We start from the raw sequence: 24,907 nt of genomic DNA, 5'->3' as shown, positions 1-24,907 counted from the left end.
AATAAAAGTTACTTTTACAATACCTGGCACAGACCAACTCAGAACGCCTTAAGATATCTAGAGTAAGTGAAGACCAATTTTCTTGTTATGCACCACTTCCAAAAAAAAAAAAAAGGGTTTTCTTTTATTTTTTAAGATTTATTTATTTTTATTTTAGTGTATTAGTGTTTTCTTTGTATTTATATAAGTACATTGTATGTGTACCTGGTGTCTTTAAAACCAGAAGAAGATGCCAAATGCCTTGCGACTAGGGTTATAGACAGCTGTACCCTATCACATGGGTGCTGAGAACAATGCCTGGTCCTCTGTACATGCAATAAGTGCTTTTAGCCACGGAGACATCTCTCTAGTCCCAGGCTTTATTATTTTTAATTAAAGCAACATAAAAACTCCAGAATCATGACTACTCTCTCCTTGGTTGATAGTCCATCTTTATTAAAAAATATAATTATAAGGGCAAACATTAGAATTGGGAGGAGTGGTTCATTTAATTCTGTTGAGCAAATGTCACTGTGAGCTGTCATCCACTGTGTGTTGCTGGGGTGGACAGAGCCAAGCTGTCTGTCCTACCAGTATGCATCCTACAGTGTTGGAAGGTGACAGAACATTCCTATAAAGGCAGATGGTGGTGCTTTACAGTGACTGATCATCAGTACGTAGCACAGGGATGATGAGCAACAGATTGCAGCTTCTGCTTTCACATAGTAGCTGTTCATAAACACAGCGAGGTGAATTAAAACATGAAATAATGGGTAAATGCGAAATGAATTTTTATATTATACATGGATGCACAATTATAAATTAACATACACAAATGTATACAGTTTATATTACCCTCTACAGATATGTATATATATATATATACATATATAAAATACACGTGTATATATTTTTATATTTTTGTATGTGTGTATATATATATATATATATATATATATATATATATGTTTGTAGAGGGTAATATAAACTGTTCTTTGCCCAGTAATGAAAGTCTGAACCTCAGAGTGTGGCTGAACTTCAGAGACAATCTACTTCCACTTCTACATCCTTACTCATCATAGGACAGATACTGCAAAGTTAATCACATCTAAGCACAAGTGATGGCTATTGGGACCTTCTCCTAGGTGCTTTGACTCACTACAGCTGCAGCATATTCTTATAACCAGGTAGTTTTTTTCTTTGTAAAGTTTAAGAAGACCCTGACATTATATATGTATGTATGTATGTATGGCACCTGCATTCCTCATGAACAACAAAAACAACAAAAAGAACAACAACAGCAAAATGCCTGGGACTCATGATCATTTCAACTGACAAGCAAAGAGGAGGCTGGCTTTGGTCTGAAGCCTCATTTCAGTGAGAGATGTGTGGAATATATTGAGAGAAACAAAGACACTAGACATCATCTGCTGAGGAGAACTCTCCTGCAGCTTGCCAGAGGCATAAGATCAAAATCCAAGAGGCAGCATCCCAACTTTTCACCTAAGTGCAAGGTGACACTCCGGAGAACAGGCAGCCAGCAAGGCAAGAGCCCAGCTGGATGACTCCTGCTCTTGGAGCCATCCCTCTGACACCTGGGCGCCTTGTTGCTCACTATAAATCACAGCCTCGCATTCTTCTGGGGGAAAGCAATCATTACCTAGCTGTGCTCAGAGAACTTAAAAGTTGCTCCTGGGTCCAAACAATCTCTGCACTGTTGAGAGCAGAACTGTGCATAATCCCCTTGTTTGCAGGCCAACTCTATGCAAATATATGCAAATGCCCTGGCAGAGTTGGCCTGGCCCTCAGGCCTTCCAAAGAGGCCTTTCAGGTTCCAGAGCAGAGCACTCCCCATTCAGAGGGAGCAGGATTAAGATGCTAGAGTAAAGAGGGAATGAGGTAACTTTGGAGTAGTCATAGCAAGGAGAGGTAAGTGCCACCTCACACGAATAAGCAAGCCCGACCTGAGATGCAAAAACTGCTGAGGTCACTTGCCATCACTTTTCTCTACAGTAGCTGTAGCCTAAGGACTGTTCACTCACCACAGACAGAAAATCACTGCAAGGCAATAGCTTTTGAGAAAAACAGAAGCGTGTTCCAAATTGTATTACACCCAGAAATTTGTTTCCCTTTTCCTAACAACACTGGAGTCTATAAAACCATTCTTGATACTGCCACAGTGGGCACTTTGCAGCTGATGATTCTTCTGAGCCTTAGAAGACATGGTCTCACTGTCAGCATTGCCCTCATATTCCAGAGACCTCTAAGGACCCTGGTAAGGTACACAACAGTGTCCCAGTGTTGCATTCATACTACTAGAATGAAATCTGTAAGCAAAGGTACAGAGCAGTAAGGGTGGCACTTCACATGCCAGTGGGTGTCAAGGTCGGGTACAAAAGAGCATTAATAGCCCAGTAATGAGCAGAAGAGTGTCTCTAGTTCTGCTGAATCCGGAGTCCTGTGGGTGAAATAAGTGAATCATAAAGACAAATACTGCACCCCCTCTCTCACATGTGAAATGGAAAGACTTGACTTTATAGGAGTACACAGTAGAATACCGGTTATCAAAACACCTGGGAGAGGAGAGGACTCTAGGGAGAGGCTGGTCAAGGGCTTTACCCTCACCATTACCTAGGAACAATAATTTATGATATTCCACTATATGATAAGGCAGCTATACTTAACAATAATGCATTGTACCTTTCAAAATCACTAGGAAGGCTGGTTTTAAATGTTACCACAAACAGATGGTAATTGTATGAGGTGATGGACGAGAATTACTTTGGTTTGATGATTACACAATGTGCACATGCATTGAAACAAACATTGTACTCCATAAATAACTGCAATCCTTAGGAATCAATGAAAAATTCAGCCCCAACAGCCATACAGTCCATCCAGCATCATCTATACCACATGCAGTTTGTGGGTTATTTTTTGCACATTCAAATATGCTTAAGTCAATTTGTTTCAGTTCACTTCAACCAAATATATATTCTCATTGTTTGTCACTAAATATTGACTGAGTATTCGTAACACACCACACAGATTCAGGACATATTGTTGAGCATCTAATCAATGTTAGTCCTATGTCATGCCTAGAGGCAAATTCTTCTATCCACCGGGAGGTATCAACTTTTCCCTGTTTTTATGGTTCCTGTGATTTGACAGGGAAACCATATGTGTACGCCAGTGACCTGAGCACGGTGTGACAGCCATCCCTAGCAGGTCTTGAAGTTAGGAAGGCCTGAGAGAAAGTGGCATCTCCAGATGTTGACAACAGCAGGGCCCTGCGCTCAGTAGGGAGAAGTAGCTACTGTAAAGCTCTCTGCAGGGTGGACAGAGGTCAGCCACTGGGCTGGCAGGAGTGAGCAAGGCAGTGAAGAGTGGAGAGATAGCAGTGATCTATTAGGCAGATTTTTTTTTTTTTTTTTTTGGTCAGTATATCAAATACCTGAAGTGGTCAAAGGAGAAAACAGTTATTTTGGCTTAGTTTGTGCCCTCCTGTCTGATCTAGCAACTGTGTTGCTGTGGGCCTGTGGTGACACAGCACAAAATGGTGGAGGCATATGCAAGAAGAAAATTGCACACCTTTGGCCAGGAAGTGAAAGAGGAAGTGGAAATGACTGGAATGTCACTATTCTCTTGCAGTGCATAGCTCCAATGAGCCTAACATTAGGGCCCAGGTTCTTGTGTCTATCAGATCTTGAGAGCATCAAGCTGGACACTAACACTGAAGCCTGGGTATCTGGGGACAACTAAGGTCACACTCCAGCATGTCACCATGTTATCATCACACTGTGCTTCTGATGACCAGCTGAGAACTTGTGTCCCTGGAAAAGACCCAGAGAAGAGCAGTGTGATCCTACTGTGCTCTCTGGCTATTATGGCTCATAGTGAGAGACCCAGCTGCTCCCTAAAGGCATGGGTCCAGCACAATCTGGCCTCTCTCGCGGGACAGTTGGCATGTACCCTCCCTGGGCTCATGTCAGCTGGCAAGGCTCAGATGGCATATGGTAGAAAGGTTAAGGTAAACCACAGTTTCAGAGACATCTGGTCTACCTTGCATAGGAAGCCATCCAGAGTGATGCTCAAGTGACATTGGATTTGACATATCACCATTACCTGAATATGTATGTTCCTAACGGGCATCTACAAAAGAAGTACTCAAAAACACTTCAGCCAAAATGAAGACAGATCCTGATTTCTGACCACAGTCAGAACCTGCTCATGTTCAAATTCACTTTCTCTCCTTGGACTTTTTTTTTTTCTGCCCATACCTGCTATCTTCACCCCCTCTGAGAGCAAGGAGCCTGCAAGCACTCTGTGAGAAAGTCTGCTAGGTCTGAGGTGCATCTACCTTCGGCTTGGTACTTTTTCAAAGTGAATTTCCTTTGAAAGCTGTCTGGGCACCTGCTGATTGCCCCCTGGTCTTTCTCCGAGCTATCCTTGGGCATCTTTTTAATGGCCCGACCTTAATTGCATTTTCTTGTGTGTGCCGTGGCAGCCAGCATGTAGTTTAATAAAACATTTTCCAGCTGTTGGGCCCATTCTTCCCTCCCTCTACATCTTAGGCACTAGAAGGTTTTAAGGCTTATTTTTAAGGTGATTGATTTGGTATGTTTTCTACTTTCTTTCCTGCTGTGGGGACATTTTACCTCGATGTGTGATAATTTTTTTTAAAAAGAACTTTGATTTTCCTGTCCCCTTACTTTCCTCCCTGCCGTTGCCGAGCTAAGGACCAGGGAGCTTTAGCCCTTGAGTAGCTATTTTGCCTTCTCTGATTCTGTAACAGCTGTTGGTACTTTAGATCTGCGTGGCCATGGCTCAGGGTTTGCCACTTAATACTCATGTCCATGGGGTGTTGAAAGTAGGCACTCAGAGATGTTATACGCAGTAGCCAGAGTTTTACTGTTTTTTTTTTTTTTTTTTCTTCTTCGTCTAAAAACTACAGTGAAATTTTCTTTTCTTTTTTCACTTCATGTCATTGTGTTTTGGGTATGATACCAGTACTGGAAATTCATACCAAACAGAAGTATTTCAGAACAGAAGAGTGAACCCATCAAGAAAGCTTGAAGTTTTCCTCTTTTGTGCCCCAATTGATGCTATGACATGACAAGGTTTCCTGAGGGAAGCAAAGCCTTTAATGTAGACTCAATAATTATTTCTCTTTTTCTACTAAGTAGCCAGCTTCATCTTGGAATGAGTGGAAGGCATTCTGGCCATTTCTCAGTGGTTGACCTAATAACAGCATGTCATTGGCTGGAACCCCGTCTCTTGTTTTCTCCCAGGCATTCTCCCCATCTGTCTGTTTCCCTCACTTTCAGCTGTATCCTCTATCCAAAACTCTGTGCTCTAAGACATCTCCAAGTTCCCCTTCCATCATTTTCTTTTGGTGTCTTCTTTCCTGTCCCCTCCCCCCCCCCACCACCCCCACCAAGACAATTTATGCTCCACTTTCTCCTTATTCCTGGACTCCTCAGAGTCATCTCAGGACACACATCTAGCACTGCTCCTGTCTCTGTTGCTGGGATATAATACCCCAACAAAAGCAACTTAAGGCAGAAATGGCTTGGGTTAGCTCTAGGTATGAGGTTATAACTTATCCTGATGGGAGAGTCACAGCAATAGGAAATCATAGTAGCCAGTCATATTGCATCCACAGTCAAAAAAATGACCACTAGTGTTCAGTGAGCTGTAGCTCTTTATACAGACTAGGATTCAAGGCCAGGAAATTCTGGGACCTACTTTGAGTTTGGGTCTTCCTGTCTTAATTAACTCATTCCAAAGGCTCCAACACAAGGATAGAGGCTAACTTAGTTAAATAATTACTCACTGGTGTACCTGAAGGCTTATCTCCCCTGAGATTCCAGATCTTATCACCTTGGTGAGCAATATTAACCAGCACCAGCATCAAGTTCACCCAGCTACCCCTAGTCCACGTGGCCAAGTTTGACTTGCATTGTACAGCTATGTGCCAAGAAATGTGTTCATGTTGCCAATAACATTAAAGTCACTTATCTACATCCTAGATAGGTCAGATGGATTGTAAACATTGTGTCCTGTGCTTTGGAGAAGGTATCGGATCAAATCTGTGATCAGATCTCAGGTCACACAGAGCTTTAGAGAAAATGCTTACTTTATTTGGATTAAACCTTCGGCATTCCTGGGACATGGAATGCATTGTATACCAAACTATAAGTTCATTTAGCACCTGTGCGTGCATTGTCCTAAAATTTCTAATATTTAAAATGAGTATCTTTTCTATTTTAATATTCTATAGAGATCATTCTTTTTCTGGTATTGACCTCAATTTAGGCAATATTCTGTGTGCCTAACTTCTGCAGTTTTGTTAACAGCCATTCCCACATTACTCCCAGGGAACTCTTTTCTGCCTTCAACTAGCAAATACCCCATTGTGAAACTTCAACACCCAGAGGATGCACAGTTCACTTACCCAGGCATAGTCCATTGCCCAAGTAGCTGTCAGATTATGTTTGACAGTGTGAGTTCTATATAAACAGAAATTAAGGGTAAATTAAGAAGATAAAAGAGAGAGAAAGAATTGAAGGAGAAAAGGAGAATTGAGAGAGACAGCGAATAAATCTCTATTTCAACAATATCTTCTTCTAAAGCTGTTTATGATAAAAAGAGGATTAGGGAGCTGGAATTCCAGCTATATTAAATTAAATCCCAGACCCCTGTTCTCAGACACATGCAGGCCTCAGAGCATCAGTCCCATCATGACAAAATAGCCCCTGGGAGAAGGACTCCTCCTGGCAGTGCGCCACTTGCCTCTTATAAACTGTTAACTGTGGTAATGAACCAATCCAAAGGACATATTAATAATGACATGAAGAGACACGTTTATTGTTGATTGTTGAGATGGTGGCAGATTTATTGCTAGCTTGCCAGGAGGGAGGGTTTGGCCCAGCAATGGTGCAATTAAAAACAAATTGAACACAGGGACAAAGAATCAATAATCTAACAGGGCAACTTTTAGTTTGCAAAATACAAATATAAATTAATTGACCTGAACACAGTTGCTAACTGGCCATTAATGCCTACTAGCTGGCCAATCAGAGTGCATAATCCACACATTAAATTCATTGCAGCAGGCTGGGTTTGTAGATTTCTAGTTCTGCCTGCCAGGGTAGCTGTTGGGGGTCGGGGGTAGCTTGTTTGAGGGTGATTTCCAGTGCCACTAAAGGAAAATGACTGAATGACAAAGTTTGGCCAGAAGCTATAAGTTATGGGCTGTTACCAAAGCATTCACTAAGAATTCATTTATCCAGCAGAGATGTTGTTGATGCCTTCAATGTAGTACATACAGTCTACCCGAAGCCCAAGGAAGCAGATGGAATACCTCCATGCACACTACTGTTCTTAATGTGGCCTACACTAATCTCCCCTGTGTTTCTCAGAAAAGCTATTCTTTGAAACACTTGTTCTTTCTTAAGAATCACTGATATGTTTCCTCACTCTTGCATAAAATGATATTTAGAATGTATTTTGGATATTTTGGTATCATTGCTATGGTTTAGTAAAAAATCAAATGTCAGTTTGTTAAAGAGATGCTGATGTGCTCCTTCTCATTTAGCCTGGCATCCCAAAGCAATGCCTGTAGTGAAAATAATGAAGTTGCTTCTTGCCATCGCCTTCAAAGAACTTATAAGGAAGGGGAAAAGAGAGTTAGATCAACCGATAGCTGAACCTTATTAAAGGCACAGTACCGTAAGGCAGCACAAGTGACTATTTAGTGACTGGGGTTTCAAAGGCAACCTATGGCTTTGGGAATTTGAAATTCTTATAGTAGTGCTGTGCAATGTGAAAGACACAAATCCCACCTGACTATCTCAAATCAATCCCATTAAAAGTAATCATGACTTGGAATTCAGATCCTCACTTGAACTAGCTATATTTTGATTCTTATTGGCCATCTATGGCTGCCATGCCTTGTGTTAAAGAAAACAAATGCAGGCATTTCCATGTGGCTTTCTTTAGAATTCGAAAATCCAGGAAGGAACAGAAGAGTCAAAACAAGAGTTATTGGAGATACAGAAGCAGTGCTAGTTGCTAGAGATGCAGGTTCCTGGGACAAATGTGAGCACAGTGGTACATAGAATGCTGGAGTGGAAACAGAGGGATTTACATGGAAATCAGAGTGGCCCTGGGATCCTCTGCATGCAAAATGATGACCTAAAAGATTCTGATGATGTCATGATCAAAAACAAGTCATTAGCAAGCCACTGTCTGTTTCAAGACAACAGGTAGGGAGGACTCTGATTCTTTCTAGCACAAAGAAATGATAAACGTCAGAAGTGATGGATATTCCAATTAGCCTGTGCTGATCATTACATGTTGTTTACATATACCGAAATGTCAATGTGCACCATAAAAAAATGCCTAGTTATTGTGCATCAATTAAAAACAAAAAACATATTTTGAAAGTCTGAGCATGTGCATCATTGTCAAATAACTAAAATTAAGAAAGAGACTGGCCATCAGGTGTCAAGATGGGACAAACCAGTGAAGAATGAGGTTGAGAGTCCTCATTGCAGAAGTACTTGAGGGAACAGGAAAGATGAGAAAGAAAAAGCAGGGGAGGGAAGAGTGAAAACTGAAACCAAAGGCTTGCATGAAGATGCCTTTTCCTCAAATAGAATTGTGATTCTAGGGGAAAGATGGGGTGTTGCAGTCCAAACAGCAGGTTCCGTGTGGAACATGTAGAGATGCCTAGGCGGAGGGAGGGAGTGAGAGTGGATTGGAGAAGACGGTATGAACAGGGAATGGAGGCATGGAGCCAGTATGAGCTTTCAGAAGGGCCTTACACTTACCAAGATGAAAAACATGGAAGGAGGGGGGGAAAGCTCAAAGAAGACAGATCGTGCCTGCAGGGGTCTTGGCTGAACAGTCCCAAAGAGAGGGTCACTTCAAGGAGAGCATATTCTGTGCCCATAACCAGGTGGCCAAGGCACATCTGCTTTGAGATGATCTGGAAAGCAGAGAAAATTCCTCGAAATGTGTTGGGGGATAGGCTGCCATTGTAGACTGGAATGAACTAAAGTCCCCGACCTGGACTTACCAGCTAGTAGCCTAGGACAATTTCTGATCCTGTTTTCCCATTCAAAAACTAGGGGAAGTATTACTGTCTACTGAGGTTAAGTGGAAAGTAGAATTGGATCAAAGGATTGCTATACCACTTGATGAACATTTGTAATAGTTATTTTTATTAAGAAAGGTTCTTACACTAGCTGCCTCATGGTAATCCAGCTTCACTTCTATTTCTCTTCAGTTTCTCCACCAATAGAAGAGAACTTCCAGAGAAATAATAGCCAATGGCTTTGGGTATTTTTCTTGAAAAGCCAAAATTGGACCAAGCACAATGGATAGTTACTATTGTTATTGAATTTTTTTTGAATTTGACACGTTAACTAGATGCTCAAAGCTGTGATAAGGAATTCAAGAAAGAGACTCCAAGTATGGAGCCACTTGCTCTCTTGTAGATTATGTTACCACTCTGGATTAAATTGCCCTTGGTGTGGAATTAAGAGTTATACTTGTGAAAGGCGAGGTTTGAAGTATTTCTATTTTAGAGTACAATGTGACTACACAAGGGATGTAATAAACTGAAGTGGATTGAAAGCATTGATGCCATTACTAATTCACCCATTGCTCCTCTGCTCCCGGCACCAGGATTTGTGAGAAAAGACCTTTGAGTTTATTGGGACTGCTGGTTGACTGGGTTTTGAGAACATAAGCAGAGAGCGTCATGCAAATTGAGGAGAACACAACAGACATTTCATTCCTCCTTGCATCTCCATACCAGTGATGCTGCTCTGAGCTGGCTTTTATATGAGTCTCAGTTTATTTAATTCTAATGCAAACAAGGCTGAAGGCAGACCCAGGCCCCGCTGCCGCCACTTCTCTTCCTGGCTTCTGCTTCTGTACAGATCTCCAAAGCAGATGCCAAGACTGGCAGCACCTTCCTGGATTGTGTCGGAACTGTGCTTCCATCCAAAACAAGCCGCCCACTTGCTTCCCAAGCCTGGCCTCCAGCAGAAGACAAGGGATGTCCTTTTGGCAGACATATCAACCACCTTTGGTGCTGGCAAGGAATTTATCCTGTGGCAAATTCTGCTTGAGTCTCGTTTACCTTGGAAAATATCAACTCTTCCTATTCCTATCTTTAACAGAGGACAACTGCTACGGAAGGACCAAGTGGTCCCTGCTTCTCTTCTATATGGAAGCTGACCTCTATATGCAGTAAAGGGTGGCATGGAGTTTCAGAGGTCACAGGAAAAACAGACACAGAACTTGTCATTACTGTGTGTGAGAGTTTTGAATGTGCAAAAGTGCTTGAGTGATAAGGTCTTAGTTCTGAAGCAGAGGGCCAGAAGTCCATGTTTCTCCTCACAATGGTGTGAAAAAGGCAATGATTAAAAACGAAAGCATCTCTTCTATAAAGGCATTTTGGACTGTGTCTTTACAGACCATACATCATATGACAAAAGACATCCCAACCTGGGTGATTAGGTGAGCATCAATTCAATTCTGCATCCAGAGGTATCAAGGTCAAATAAAAGCTAACACAATCTGAGAGATAAGGCTGCTCATAGTACAAGTGTGCACTTCGTTCTGAAAACCCAGGTTGGAAGAGGCCTCTGGGGTCAGGCATGGAAGAAGCATGCATAGGTTCATTTTAATCTTTACTGACAACCTGACTGACTGGATGTTAGAATCATTTAAGACACATACCTTGGGCACATCTGTGAGTATGTTTCCAGAGCTATTTAATGGGAAAAGGAAGACTCAGCCTCCATGTGGGCCAGGCACCCAGAACTCAATAAATTCAAACGCATGCAAGGAAGACTGATGACTGAGTTTGATCCATAGGAACTACATGGTAGAAGCAGAAAATTGAATCCTGCAAGTCGTCTTTTGATACCACGTGTGTGGCAGGGCGTGTATGTGCATATACACACACATGCACATGTACACACAGACACATGTACACACACATATATGTATTAAGTATAAAAAGAAAAATAGCAGTAACATATAGATTCTAGATAATATATGATGGATGATAGACAATAGATAAATGATACATACATACATACATACATACATACATACATACATACGTGCATGCATATTAACACATAAGTAAAAGAGTTTGATGTGAGTTTTCAGAGAGGAACCAGGGAAAAGAAATATCATTTATTTTTACCATATCCAACACAAAAAGTGGACAATACTCAGAGTTCCCAATAATGATGCTATGAAGAAGTCCCTAAATTCTGAGTAAAAAAAAAAAATATATATATATATATATAAATTAGTAAAGGTTTGTGAACAGCTTCTCTGATTGCCCCATTGCTGAGTAGAATTAGAAAAGACAGACACTCCCAGTTTTTTAAAAGACGTCCTTTGAAAAAGTATACTGATGAATCCTAATCAGAATTATCAGAAAGGACTTTGACATGAACAATTCAGCCCACCCCATTCCCATCTCTATGTAAAAAGCAGGGAAGTGAAGCCCAGAGAAGCTCTTACATCATCAGTTTGTACCAGGGATCCTTTGGCTTGTGTGATTCGTTGGCAAAGACACGTAGATGCTGCGTATAGATCCTGGCTCAGAACCTTGTTACAAAATGTAATGTGCGGATATACAGAGAGAGGAAGGGGAAGGAAAAGGGCGAGAGAGGGAGGGAGGGATGGAGAGAGAAAGAGACACGCAGGCACATGAATGCACAGAGGATTTTATCTTTTGCTTTGTTTGCGTTTGTGCATCTGTGTGTCCTTGTGCATGGGGTAGGACGTGGTGCGTCAGTGTGGGCCTCACACGACACTTTGTGAGAAATCAATTCTCTCCCTGCAACACATAGGTCTGGGAGACTGAACTCAGGTCATCAAGCCTGGCAGCAGGTGCTTTTACCCACTGAGCTATCTCACCAGCCCCTACGGAGAGGATTAAAGTGTGCATGCTGCACGGAGAAAATCAGTTTTACTTCATGCTGTTCATCCTAGGATAAGAAGCCTGGAAGGCAATGTCCTAAAGACACAGGCCTACAACGTTTCGAGCCAAGCTTAAGCTGGGGAGTAAGTTTTCTTATGCCCAGGCTTGTTCTTTTTCACTTTGCCACCTTGCTTCTGTGGAGAACGAGTGTGATTATAATTTAAAATAGAGGCTGAATAAATTAAATTTATTTCAGGTTGGCTGCTTGCTTTTCTTTAAGCTCATAATTATACACGTTAATTCAAAGGACTTTGTAATATTTGGGAGAAGAGTGTAAAACCACAGGAAGAAGAGATTTGGTACAAAGAACGAGTTGGAAATGGTTTAGTCTCTGAAAAGCCTTGAGCAGTGTGGTGGTTCTGTCTGCCTTGCTGTGCCATAAACTTTCCACCCAGGTGCCTGTGGCTCCACCTCAGAACTTCCTCTTTAGCATCTGCCTTTCTTCCTAGAACCTTTATAACTTGTTCCCCTCATAAATGGCAGCATTTTCCTGCCCATTCACTTAACTCTGCATAAACGATGTGGCCGAAGGACACAGTACTGAGGGATACATAGCAATGGACACCTTCATTAAGAGGTGGCCACTTCACAGCCCACCTAATTCACTCAAATCACTCCGGACCTTCCTGAATCTCAATGTCTTGCTTTATAGAGTGGTGACTTTCTGCTCTGTCTTCCAGGGATTTTGTAAAGAATAATCAAAAGAGATAATGCATGCAAAGTGCCTTGTTGACTATTTGTATTTTGATAGCTTTTTCTCCAGTGCCAAAAGCTTAACCCAAATGAATAAATGTAGTGAAGGGAATTTAAAACACTTACTAGCTCTATCCTCTGGTGCAGTTTCAATCTAAGCCTTGCTTTCTTCATTTGTAAGATATGACGATGATGCATATTTTGTAGAGTGGATGCGAAGATCGATTGAGACATGGTTAAAGCATAATGTCGCCAGTACCAGAGCCGACAGGGGCTCCATAGGAGCTGGGTGGGCAGAAAAACTAGATTCACTGCATGCTGACTGAACCTCTGATAACAGCCAGTCCTCCACGAAGAGGCTTCAGGTTAAAGCACCTAAGCCCATTGGACACACAGAAATTGCAGAAACATTTTGTGAAGTCCTCTATGTCTGAGTTCAATAGTGTTCATGTTGCTGCCTCTACCTCTGACTCCTATGCGTGTATGTGTAAGTGTGTGTGTGTGTGTGTGTGTGTGTGTGTGTGTGTGTGTGTGTGTGTGTGTGTGACAGAGAGAGAGAGGGGGGGGTGGGGTGAGAGAGGAGGGAGAAAGTCAGGTGCATGTGCATGCACACACGTATGTATAGAATACATATAACATGCGTATGTATGTATGTGTATGGAGGCCACAGTATCTTCCTGAATCCACTCCACTCTATCTTTTGAGGCAGGATCTCTGACTGTCTCCAGTGTGTTGACTCAGGAAAAAAAAAAAAAAAAAAAAAAAAAAAACGGGCATCAAGCTCCAGGTCTCCCCATTCTCCTTTCCAGGGCTAGGATTACATGCCTACATTTGTTTGTGGGTGCTAAGGATCTGAACTCAGATTCTTACGCTTGCATAGAAAGCACTTTGCTTTCTGAGCCATTTCAGCCTGGAAGTCATCATTTCTAAGCCTCTCCATAAATCTAGGCTTTGGGGGGAAAGGCATGCATTCCATAAGGAGAAAGACCTTACAGGGCAGCGGTTTCTAAGCCAGCTGAGAGAAGAGACTGAGAATAGCAACAACACTGATGCAAAGATGGACAACATTTCCACCCTGCATCCATTTCTAACAAACAGCAGGACCCCAGACCAGCAGCACTCATAGATCTGGCGAGGTTTCAGAACACGGAGAGTTAATAAAGACTAGAATGACAATTAGATCTTGGTTCCCCAAAGGGGCCGGGGTTTTCAGTACTTACATAGGATAAAATGGTAACATTTAAAATGTGTACCCCTGGAGGGATGAGCTACTAGAAAATTAATTATCTTCTTTCTGCCTCTCTCCTAGCCTCTCTTTGTACCATTTACGGCAGCTTTCGAGTCCCTCCCTCACTGCTCACTTTCTTTTTTGAGCTTTGTCCTTAATTCTTGATGGTACAATTCAGTATTGGCAGCAAGAAAGAAACAAAACAAAATAATGCACAAGAAAAAAAAAAACAAAAAAAAAAAAAAAAAAAACAAAAAAAAAAAAAAAAAAACCAGAAGCTTTCTATGACCCTAGAGCAGAGGAGTAAGTAAGCAAGGCTGGCAGCAGAAGCACCAGAATAAGCTGAGGTGCTGATTCTGCCATCATATCATTGCTGTGACAATAAAGGTCACTGAGGTAAAAGCCCTCAGGTCAAGAAAATAGAATCTGTGGCCTGGGTGGAAGTCCTACCACTCCATTTGGACTATGCCAATCACTTGGCCAATGGGCTACTATGAGGGCAGGCTCTCCTGTAAGCCTTACTAAAAAGACAGGAAGAATAATTAACCCTTTAGTCATATACTGTACTTTCCCTTCCCAAAACCCAACCACTACCAGCCCACTTTTCCTTTCTTTTTTTCTATCTCCTCTCTAAGCATGCTTTCCTTAACAGTTTGGGTATCAGTGACATTTTGGGCTTGCTTTTTTTTTCTCTTTAAAGGCTCGTAGCTCCCTATTTAGCTGCTTGCCCACCATGTATCTGGCCTCTATGCCAGCTTAAATGGGGTCGGTTTTCACCTTTTTTCCTTTATTCCCACCCCTGGACAGCTGCTGAAGTTTGCAGCATGCCTGCTCTGGAGTTTTATTTCTTCTAAATTGTCATTGGCTTCCATCTGACTACATTCCTGATTTTTTAAAAAAAAAAAAAAATGAGATTAATAACTCTAAGAGAGAACCCCAGTTTCCTTGTATCTATGTGGTTATGGTTCAAAATTCATCTCTACACCCTGCTCCCTAGGGACAGTGGCAGGTCACCATAATCCAGAGCTAGAGTTACCAAATTTGCAAATTAGGTAATAACAAAAATAGACATACAATAAACAAAAATAAAGAAATAAATACAATAAGTATATAATATTTATATTGTATATTAATAGCAATAATAATAAATAAGCAACAAAAAATCCACAGGAGATAACAATCAATGTACTGCAGCTTCCTAGAGTTTGTTGTGGGGGGCGAAGTGAGACAAAGATTGTGAGCATCTTTAAACAGTACTAAATAAATGTGTTGAATCTCTGATGCCTCTGGTATGACGCATCTCTTAGCTTGTCTTGTTCTAGATGCTACCTTCCAGGGAATATTCTCCATGGCTATCTAACGCAAATTCATCATGAAACAATATCTGGCTTACTTCCCCAGCTCTGTCTGCTTGGAGATGCTTCAGGATACCTCATTCAGATGCTGGTCCAGTAGGTGGATCACCTCGCAGCAAATAAACATCCCTGAGTGTGCTAACGGATGGGGCTAGAGATAAGTGAGTCATAATTCCGGATCTCTGGGCATAGTCAGCCTTCACAGCTCAGCCACTGTTACATTAGTAAACCCTTAACATGACAGACTCTCAAACACTGGTATTAAGCCACAACTGCACCTTTGTGTTATCACATCTATATGATGCTGTTCTTTCAGAATGTCACAGCATTTTATCTCTGCAGTTACTATCAAGGCCATCACTATGTCCCCAAATTCAAAATTATAAGTACTCTCATTTATATCTTCCTCATTCAAAACATTAAGGACCAATTCTCCCTGTTACCCTTAGGCAAGATCTCTTAAGTACCTCTCCATTTCTCCAGACAGATCCACAGTCCAAGCTCATGACACTGCTCTGGATGCTGGAAGCAACCTATAGCCTTTCCTTGTCCTTCTGTTTCCTGTCCCACACCCCACAGCCCCATCCTCACTGCACTACATCCTTGACAGTGTTGCCAAATATATTTGCCTACTGTGACTAACTGACCCACAGCCACAAATTCCCCACTGCTCCGGGTTTCTTTCATACTTATATGGCCTACATGACATTATTATGCACGCTTATGTGGTGACATAAAATGAGCTCCTTAGTGGCCAAGAAGTACCTGAGGGAAGAATGGTTGATTTTGAAAGAAGGTGGCTTATAAACCGGCAGATTTGGGAGCCAGTTCCATCAGACACGTGGCTAAAGGTGCCCTTTACAATAGTCTATTGCACAGTGTCAAGAACTATAGCAACGCATCTCTCAGGCCTGGACATTGCAGGAGAAAAACAAAAAACAAAAAACAAACCTAGAAGCTGCATGGGATTGTCTCCCTTCTGGTAATGGCATTCAACTCATAGCAGTAATGAGATATTAAAAAAAAAATATTGTCAAATAAACTGAAGATAAATAAATACCTTTCTAAAAAAAACAGACAAGTTGCAGCTCGGAAATTTTTCAGTTTTTCTTATTGCAAAATCAATACCCATCAGCAGTTTGAAATTAAGGGCAAGATTAGGCCTCAGTTTTATACATGCCTTATTGTATTCCAAAAGCTTTCTACTCGGTCAGATAAATCTTCTTTAAGAGGATTAGGAAACTTTCATTATCTTTATCTAACCTGAACTAACACCAAGCCTGAAAAATTAATCTATAGACTGGACAAAAGCCGATAGCTGCTGGGAAGAGAGAGGACTTCTCTCTCACTGAGTAGAAGAAGCAACAGGGTTGCTACAACTGCCCCCTGAGGATGCTGGATTGCTCGCCAGGACCTGCAGGCATGCCCAGCTCATGCTCCTGGCCACTCACTTAATGAAAAGTCCTATGTATGGAATGTTCTGGTAGCAGAGCATCCTTCTTCCTCTAACAACCTTCTGGCTTGCTTTTGTACTCCACAAGCTCCTAGGAGGCCAGAGCTACAGAAGACTGGACCTTGAATGTAAAGAACGGGAGGAGCTGACTTCTAGGATCAGAGAGGTTGCTGTCTATGCGCTCCAACTCTCAGATTCTCCCTGAGTGAATCCTCCAGCACAAGGTGACACTATAGGTTTCCACAGCACACACAGGGAGTTACTCAGAGTGTACTGCAGAGGCACTACCCCTGAAAACATTCCCTGTAAGCCACATGTGACCTGTCTCAGTGTTCACAGGTGTCTATATTTTTCTCACTCCATCGATGGCAACAGCCTTGTTCTGTCTGAGACCAATTCTGTATAGCTCACCATTTTTTTTTTCATTTTAGCCCCACCCCTTCTGAATGGAGAGGCATGGAGGTTCAAGGCTCAGGATCGCTCCTATGGGAAATCAAGATCAAGTGGTGAGCAGATACTGACCGTTCAAACCCACCGTGGATCACTAACCTCACAAATAGCCTTCACTGTCCTATGGGGAGGGACGTGTCCACGCCTTTAGTTCCAGATAGTAGCCACCAATCTTGGTTCTTCAAGCAGTGATCCTTACCCAACCCCCTACCCTCTGGATGGGCCCCATATGCTGACACCAGCAGCATCTGCAGATGCCCGTTCCATGACACGCTCCTTTGACTCTCTGTGGGGCAGAGAAAAGAACCAACTGGTTGGAAAGAAGCCACGCTTCAGTACCGTGTCACTCAGAAGAGCTCTGACCCAATACATTCACTGAAAAGTGTGTCCACAGAGGTAGGTGAGGAGACTAAGCTGGTGATGGCTGCTCTGTCCAAAGGAAAAGTGAGCATCTGAAATGGTTTAGGTGATTGAGTGTGAAGGGACACTAACTCCCATCTACAGTAGTCTATGAAGCCAAGTGAAATAAGCTATGAGTTATACCTTACTTGTCAAAAATCCTTCTGGCTCTAGAAGGACAGTGTGCCTATTTCACAATCTAAAAGGAAAAAGGGATTTCTAAAAAATCTATTGAGTCTGGTAGGTAAAATCTGGTAAATGGGAGTCAACAATGACTAAATCACACACAGGGCTCCTTTCTGAGAGCTCAGTGGGTATCTCTAAGACAGCAGCTGGATGCTTTGAGAGAGGCCAATCTATGCTTCTCATTTGGTGGAGGAATGATAGGGGGACAGAATTCCTCTGTTTGAAAGTTGACTCTTATCGTAATAACACAATGCTTTAAGCAGTAATGGCAACTGGCATAGTTCAAAATAAGTTTATTTTGATTGCTTGCCTTTCCTTAGGATCATCTTCAGGTTCTTGTAACTCCCATCTGCAGGACTTTTAGCTCAATATTTTGTATCTGACCTCTAAGATTACTTATTTTTATCTAGAAAGTATAATCAAAATTAAAAGCCATCAAAACGTATGTGATGCATTCCTTGGGTTAAACTGATTCAGAATTTTAGAAGAATGAACAATGATACTAAAACACTCTGTCTGCTCCCTTCATCTACATAGATTTTTATTTATTTATTTATTTATTTATTTATTTATTTATTTATTTATTTATTTTGCCAACACTGACCTGCAGACATCATTCTGATAAGGTCTCTTGGCTCCACTCTGGAACTATAAGGAAGTATAAACAGCGGGAATGACAGAGAAGGCCCAACTGTCTAGTACTAAGTGCCATTTCTAGGATATACATGGCCAGTTTCACATCAATATTAGACTTTTATTATGAAACAAGCCTTAGGGAAATAAAGGCCTTTGTGATTAATACTGCATTTATCCATGTTTGAATCTTACACCAGCTTCAAACACCAAGTTTCTTAAGAAAGTTTCCCCGTATATACACAAAAGTATCCTGGTGTGAACAAAGTGCTAGAAAAAAAAAATTGAAAAACTCCTAGAAGATTTACAATTCTCAACCTGTGGATTCAGTAGAAGAAAGTGACCTTTTGTGTCTTTACACATAAGCACAAAGACCAAGATGACTCTGCCATTCCATTTCCAAATGAAACATCAGCTCCAGGTCCATCTGTAGCTTACCTTGCACTATGAGGTGGACCCGGGAGGTTTTGGGGTGATTGTCTGTCTGCACAGAGCAGGTGTAAGGGCCTTCATCATATACATCCACATTCTGAATCATGATGCTGTATTGGGTAGGAGTGTTGACCAAGATGATCACTCGAGGGTCTATGGACCACTTGTCATTCCCAGCGTAGAGGATTGTGCTGCGGTTTAGCCAGGCTACCCTGGTGACTCGATCATCTATGGTACACCTGTAAGGGATGTGAGGAGAGGAAGGAGAGGGGAAGATGAATACAGGAGAGAAGGAAGAGGAGAGAGAGAAGGAGAAAGAGAGAGGAGAGAGAGGGGAGGGAGGGAGGGAAGGAGAGAGAGAGAGAGATTACACATGTGCTTTTATATGGCAAGGAGGAAATGAAACAGTAACAACACTAAAAAAAAAAAAAAAAAAAAAAGGCAATCAATTATTAATGAAACTTCCTGAACACAAGGCAGGAGAGGCTTGAATCATCCAGAAGAAGCCATGATACAAAATCATTTCTCCTTGATTTAGGAACATATTATGTGAATATCTTGCCTGCACATTGCTTTTCCTCTTACTTCACCCTCAGGCTTGTATGAAAATTAGTTTATATATTTTTTTTTTTAGCACATTTACCACATTGTGGTAGCAAAGGCCCAGAGGCACAGGAGGGCAGAAAGTAGATCAGTATTTCAAATAGGTCACAGCTAATCCATGAGCAAATACTTAACTTGTAGTTAATCAAGACTTGAACTTATTTACCTCAGACCTCCTAGGTGCTGATAATCTTCTTGTCCCCCTAAGCTGCATGTAGCGTGCAAAGAAGGGTCAAATTCACCTCAGAAAACCAGGACTTCGTCCAGAGCTCCTGGCTACCTCTAAAGATTTCAGGGTGGGCAAGGTTCTCAGAAGTGCCCTTCTTCCTTTCTGTACCCCTTCCCTTACCCCATGACGAGGTAGACTGTAATCAAAGATAGTCCCCCAGCCAGTGTCCCCAACCATGCCAGGCTGAGAATGCAAATGACAATTCTTTGTTACTGCCTTTGACCTGTAGGTTAGGAACCCCTGAAGGAGAGAGATAAATGGCAGCTCTGCCCCAAGAGCTGCAAACTCAAAAGTCCCAGAATGCAATAGGAGAATGGATATCCTCTGAGGGGCCAAAGATGTGCACACTCCCTACCCATTGTGGCACACTCATTGAAGAGATGGTGGCAGAGCTTCTGTCCTGACATGGACAAAAGGCACCTGAGTCTTTTAACTTCCAGCTAAGAGAAACAATGCTTCCCACACAGTGTGCCTAGCACTGGGTGGGTGCAGAGGTGATCCAAGGAGGCTGAAGAGATAGGTGAGCTCCTAAGGTCACAGGCTGACAAGGAGGCTGACCTCTGTGAAGTTCAGGAGCCACAGTAATTGCAGATGACAGGGAACATAAAAAGAATCTAACTTTTATTTGGTGCAGTTTTGTAACCTTCATTGTATCTGCAAACTGATTTAGTTAAACCTGTTAAAGCTTCAAATAATTCATGCTGGAGTATAGAAAATAATCCATTCACTTTAAAAGAAAACTTCCCCAGAATTTCTTTGATAGGGAAGAGAGAGTCTGTGTTTGTTCACGGAATTTGAACACTACAGTAATTGATAATCATGATAATATACCTTCAAAATTCATGAACAAGCTCTTCTCTAAAAGTCATAAGTATATGTTGTTTCTTTTTGAACTAGAGGTTATCCTTCAGTTATATGTCCTCAGCAGGATCTATTTTCTGCTTGAAAACATTTTATTGATCACCTATCATATTTATCTGTAACAATAATATGTGGAGATTGAATTTCAAATTTCTTTTATGTCCTTTGGCTATAAAACTCTAAGTAATAATATTTGCTTTTAAAATGAGTTACCACCACAAGTGTAAAATTGACAAAACAATACAGATACATTGCACATTTTAAGTAATAATTAACCATAAAAGTTGATTTTAACTGTAAATACAGAGCTTAATCACATGGGTAAGCCTGGTTTTTCATACTACAAATTAAGAAATCATTTATTTCTATAATGAGATAACATTTAGGATCAATTCTTTTCTACTTTTGCTTTTAAAGAAACCTTGTTAACATAAGCACAAAAATGGCAATTGAAATCTCCTATAACAACGACATGGAATTGTTTGAATGCTTTCCAAGATACATGCCAAAAACTGCACAGTAATATAGCTTCAAAAGTTATTTTGATAATCTTAAAACTGACAGTTCAATTAGTTCCTCTTTCAATTTCTTTTAAAGCAATGAATTGGAAAGTACCTGATTTGCAATGGGGTTTCTAGCCCAATATTACACTCACTCAGTACCTGGATAACGTGTACTGATAACATCATCCAATGATTAATAATGACACACTCTTCTTTCACTAGACACATCTGGTTTAACCCACTATACTCAAGAATACTGTTTTCATATGTCAAGACCTACTAGCCTCTAAGAAAACTCTCTCTTTGAGCTCTGGCTCACGGGCAGAGGACTCATGGTGTTGCTATGAATTTGCCCCTGTTGGGAAAATAAGCCTTTTCTGCTTTATGGCTGTGGGGCCCTTCCTCAAGGGTAAGATGCTGTTGGTAAGAGCCAGGTGATTGAGATAGTTTAAACTTCCCGTGGATGATTGTGGCAGGCTACCAGGGAGACAGGGTGACAGGGGGCACACTCAGAAGAGAAATACACCAACAGTAGGTTCTTTCTCAAGCAGAGCAGGTGTAGAGAATTAGACAGCCATTACTTCCTAAACTATTACTGTCTTCATATGGGAGCAGCAACTGCAGACTGAACATGGACATGTATATAGCCCGTGCAAATTACTAGCACTGTAGCAGATTTATTGATCTAAACCCATGTTTTCAGGGAAGAACATACAAACCAAGTATCCTTTGAGGGGTCAGGTGTCCCGTGGATAAATGCATCCCTCTGAAAAGCCATGGCTTGCTTTACTTGCTCCTTAGCTGGGTCTCATCAGTGGATATGAAGTACAAACAGAAAGAAGTATCTGGAGAGAGCCAGAGAAAGCAGTTCTAAGAACCTATGAGCCACAGAGAAGCTCAGGGGACTGGTGGAATTGGCAGAGGAGAGCAGCCTTCTGTAGCATGGCTCTTGGTTCCTGGCTCCTGGCTTCCTCCTAGCGCCACATGACTGTTCTGTGTGGTCCTCTGAACAGCAGGGCAGAGAACTCAGGAAGGATTTGAGCTATGTGCTTAAGTGATCTTCCAAACCTGGGCTCCTTCCCTGCTATTTGAGGCCATGATCTGGATCTTCTTTAACAAGGAGCACAGAGGGGAGCGTGTTTGAAGTTGAACAAGAGAGAGAGAGCTACCAGGCAAGGCGCGGAAGGTTAATGAGAACTTCCTGATGTCTTGAAAACTCCTAGACATGTAAAATCTTTACAGTCCAAGGCAACCTTACCTAGTAGTCCTTGGTGGAGCAGAACTCCTTATTGCTCAATTGTAAATGACCCTTAGAAGTAGAGCTTGCTGGCTGCTCCCCTAGGAGCATTTGTGAGAATTTTTCATGTGTCAGGGTATCTACTCCACATAACAACCTTGGAGAAGCCATATGCATTCTCCACAGTTCACAGATAAGGAAGATGAGACACAGTTACTCCTCTCAAAGCCCAGCTAGGCCAATGAAAGGAGGGGACTCACCCCTAGGCAACCAGTGATGGGTTTCCTGACAATGAAGCTTTGAGACTCTCAGGAGTAAGGCCAGAAGCCTTTGGATGGCTGTATTTAATGACAGTTTTGCCAATCTAGACCACTTGCTTTTATATATATATAAAAATAACAAAGTAATTTAAGAGAAAGAAAAGCCATTCAGTGCCATCATTTATGGCTCTTTAAGCCACCTGTAGTGTGAGGAGAGTGGCTAGAAATGACAATCAGGATGAGCCAAGAAATGCCTGAAAGGGACCTTGGGGAGCCGGAAGGCAAATGGTGCTTTCCAACTCCTCTGAGCACGAAATTCACTGAGGGATCATGAGGGTTAGTGATTGTTAGAAGTCTTTGGGTTTTTTTTCTTTTTATCATTTTTCAGAGGTGAGACTGCAGTTCCGACAGCAGTGTACATCTGGAAACAGGTGTTTCCAGACTTGGTAAACAGGGGAAAATTCAGGCCAAAAAAAAGCCTGTTCTCTTTAACTTCCAGCCACAGGGCGGGAAGGACCTGAGAACTTGCCTTTGGCAAGCTCCCCCATGCTGCCCTGGGAACTCTTCCTGTGTCATCCTTAAAGAACTAGACAAGCTGCAGTTGTGAGCATACAGAGGTGGTTTTGCTAAAAGTACCAACTCCTCACTTGGTCCACAAGATGACTAAAGGTAAGTTGAAAGCCTGGCACCTCTCTCTTCACTTTGGCTCTGACACCTTTACTTTTGATCGCCTGCTTACTTCTGTATAGAAGCAGGCTGATGGCTCAAGTTGTATCTGTGGAAAAAACCAATGCTACCTACCCAACATCTTTCCCCTTCAAGGCTGAAGAAACGGACAACGAGAGCAGGGTGCTGTCAGCTTTTTACAATTCTCGGTTCCAGATTCCCAAAGGTTCTTAAACGTCTCAGATCACTGTCCTGCAGCTATAGTTACCAGGTTCCAGGAGCAGCAAAGACTCCCAGGACAGCCATCTCCCCCAGAGCAACTACCTACGAGTTCCAGGATGGACTTTATTAAAGCAGCTGCAATCATCTCCTGAGAACCAGGCTGGCCCTTCAACCAGTAAGGATTTCGTCAGACCTCCTTGCTGGTGCAGACTGAGACAACAATCACCAGCCCAGCACTGTTGATGATATGAAGACAACGCCTGCTCGGTGATTCACACTTCTTGTTCCTCCCTGCGTTCTCCTGTTGAAGCCTAAGTCCCAGGCTGGGCCTGGAAGACAAACTTCAAGTCATTGGATCTGTCCCTTATCTGTCCCTTTTCCATAATATATTGATTAGTCTCCCTCTTGTGCTTTTCACCACCACTCATGTAGTCAGTTGGCTTACAGGGACAAGGAGGCAACTGCTGGGGCTGCTGGCTTATCTTGAAACTGTCATTTATAACAGGCTAGATTTTTTTTTTTTTTTTTTGTGAAAAGACTCCATGTTCTGAAATGCTAAATTGGCAAACTTAATATTTTTATGTTCTTTCTTCTTCTTTTTTTGTTTTGTTGTTGCCCTCTGAGAATACAAAAGTAAAACTGCCATCACTCAACTGAGATTTAATGAGCACCTACTATATACGAGGCTGCTTTTTTTCTGCTGAGAAGAGAGCGAAGAGGCAGATTCTCTTTCTCGGGAAGCTGTATTTAGTGAAAGACAAAGAAAGCCTAGAGATACAAACAGATCAGGTCCAGAGCCTGCCACGTGGGGCATAGGGAAGCATGGTGAGAACTGGAGAGAGCTGTGGGGGCTGGGCAGATGTGGAAGCCGAGTCGGGAGGAAACACTCAGCCGAGCCTGGACATGTTAACCACCCAAGTCTGAGGGCAGGAAGACACTTGTCTGAAAACCATGTCCAAATTAAAAACAAGAGTCACACGTACATACAGAAATCTGCAGCATCACTGAGATACTTGTGGACCTAGAGAAGAAGACTTGTCAGCAAGACTCCCTGTGCATTCCTCCTGTGTTAATAACTTTGTAAACTGTTAGTGTTGGTAGCAACATTCATGCTGAATAACTCTGAATTTTTTTTTTTTTTTTGTCAAATTCACACAGTTGAACTTAAGCACTTAAAGTAGTAGCTCTCAACCTTCCTAATGCTGAGATTCTTTAATGCAGTTCCCCATGTGTGGTCATCTCGAACCATACAATTATTTTGTCAATACTTTATAACTATTTTGGCTACCATTAAGAATTGTAATATAAATATCTGCTAAGTGAAATAGCTGATACGTGACCTCCGTGGTCACAGATTGAGAGCCACTGATTTAAAGCTTCATTTGTTGGGCTGTAAATAGCATATGGATGGGGACAACACTGGTGCTGTTCATTCCATGTCACATCACTTCCCACAAGGCCCCTGGCATCGAACAGGTGATAATACATATTTGTGA

General features: G+C 41.9%; 1 protein-coding gene across 2 annotated transcripts in view; it reads right to left on the bottom strand.

The window, feature by feature from the left end:
• Positions 1 to 24,907, bottom strand: part of Opcml (opioid binding protein/cell adhesion molecule like) — a 529,702-nt gene that overhangs the window by 226,575 nt on the left and 278,220 nt on the right. For both annotated transcript variants that reach the window (XM_051156105.1, XM_051156106.1), the window contains exon 2: positions 18,837 to 19,069. In XM_051156105.1, coding sequence (XP_051012062.1) covers positions 18,837 to 19,069 — 233 coding nt within the window. The remainder of the gene's footprint in view (positions 1 to 18,836; positions 19,070 to 24,907) is intronic.

The sequence above is a fragment of the Acomys russatus genome, chromosome 14, assembly GCF_903995435.1.
Source record: "Acomys russatus chromosome 14, mAcoRus1.1, whole genome shotgun sequence".
Lineage (NCBI taxonomy): Eukaryota > Metazoa > Chordata > Mammalia > Rodentia > Muridae > Acomys > Acomys russatus.
This window is presented reverse-complemented; position numbering and strand designations above follow the sequence as displayed.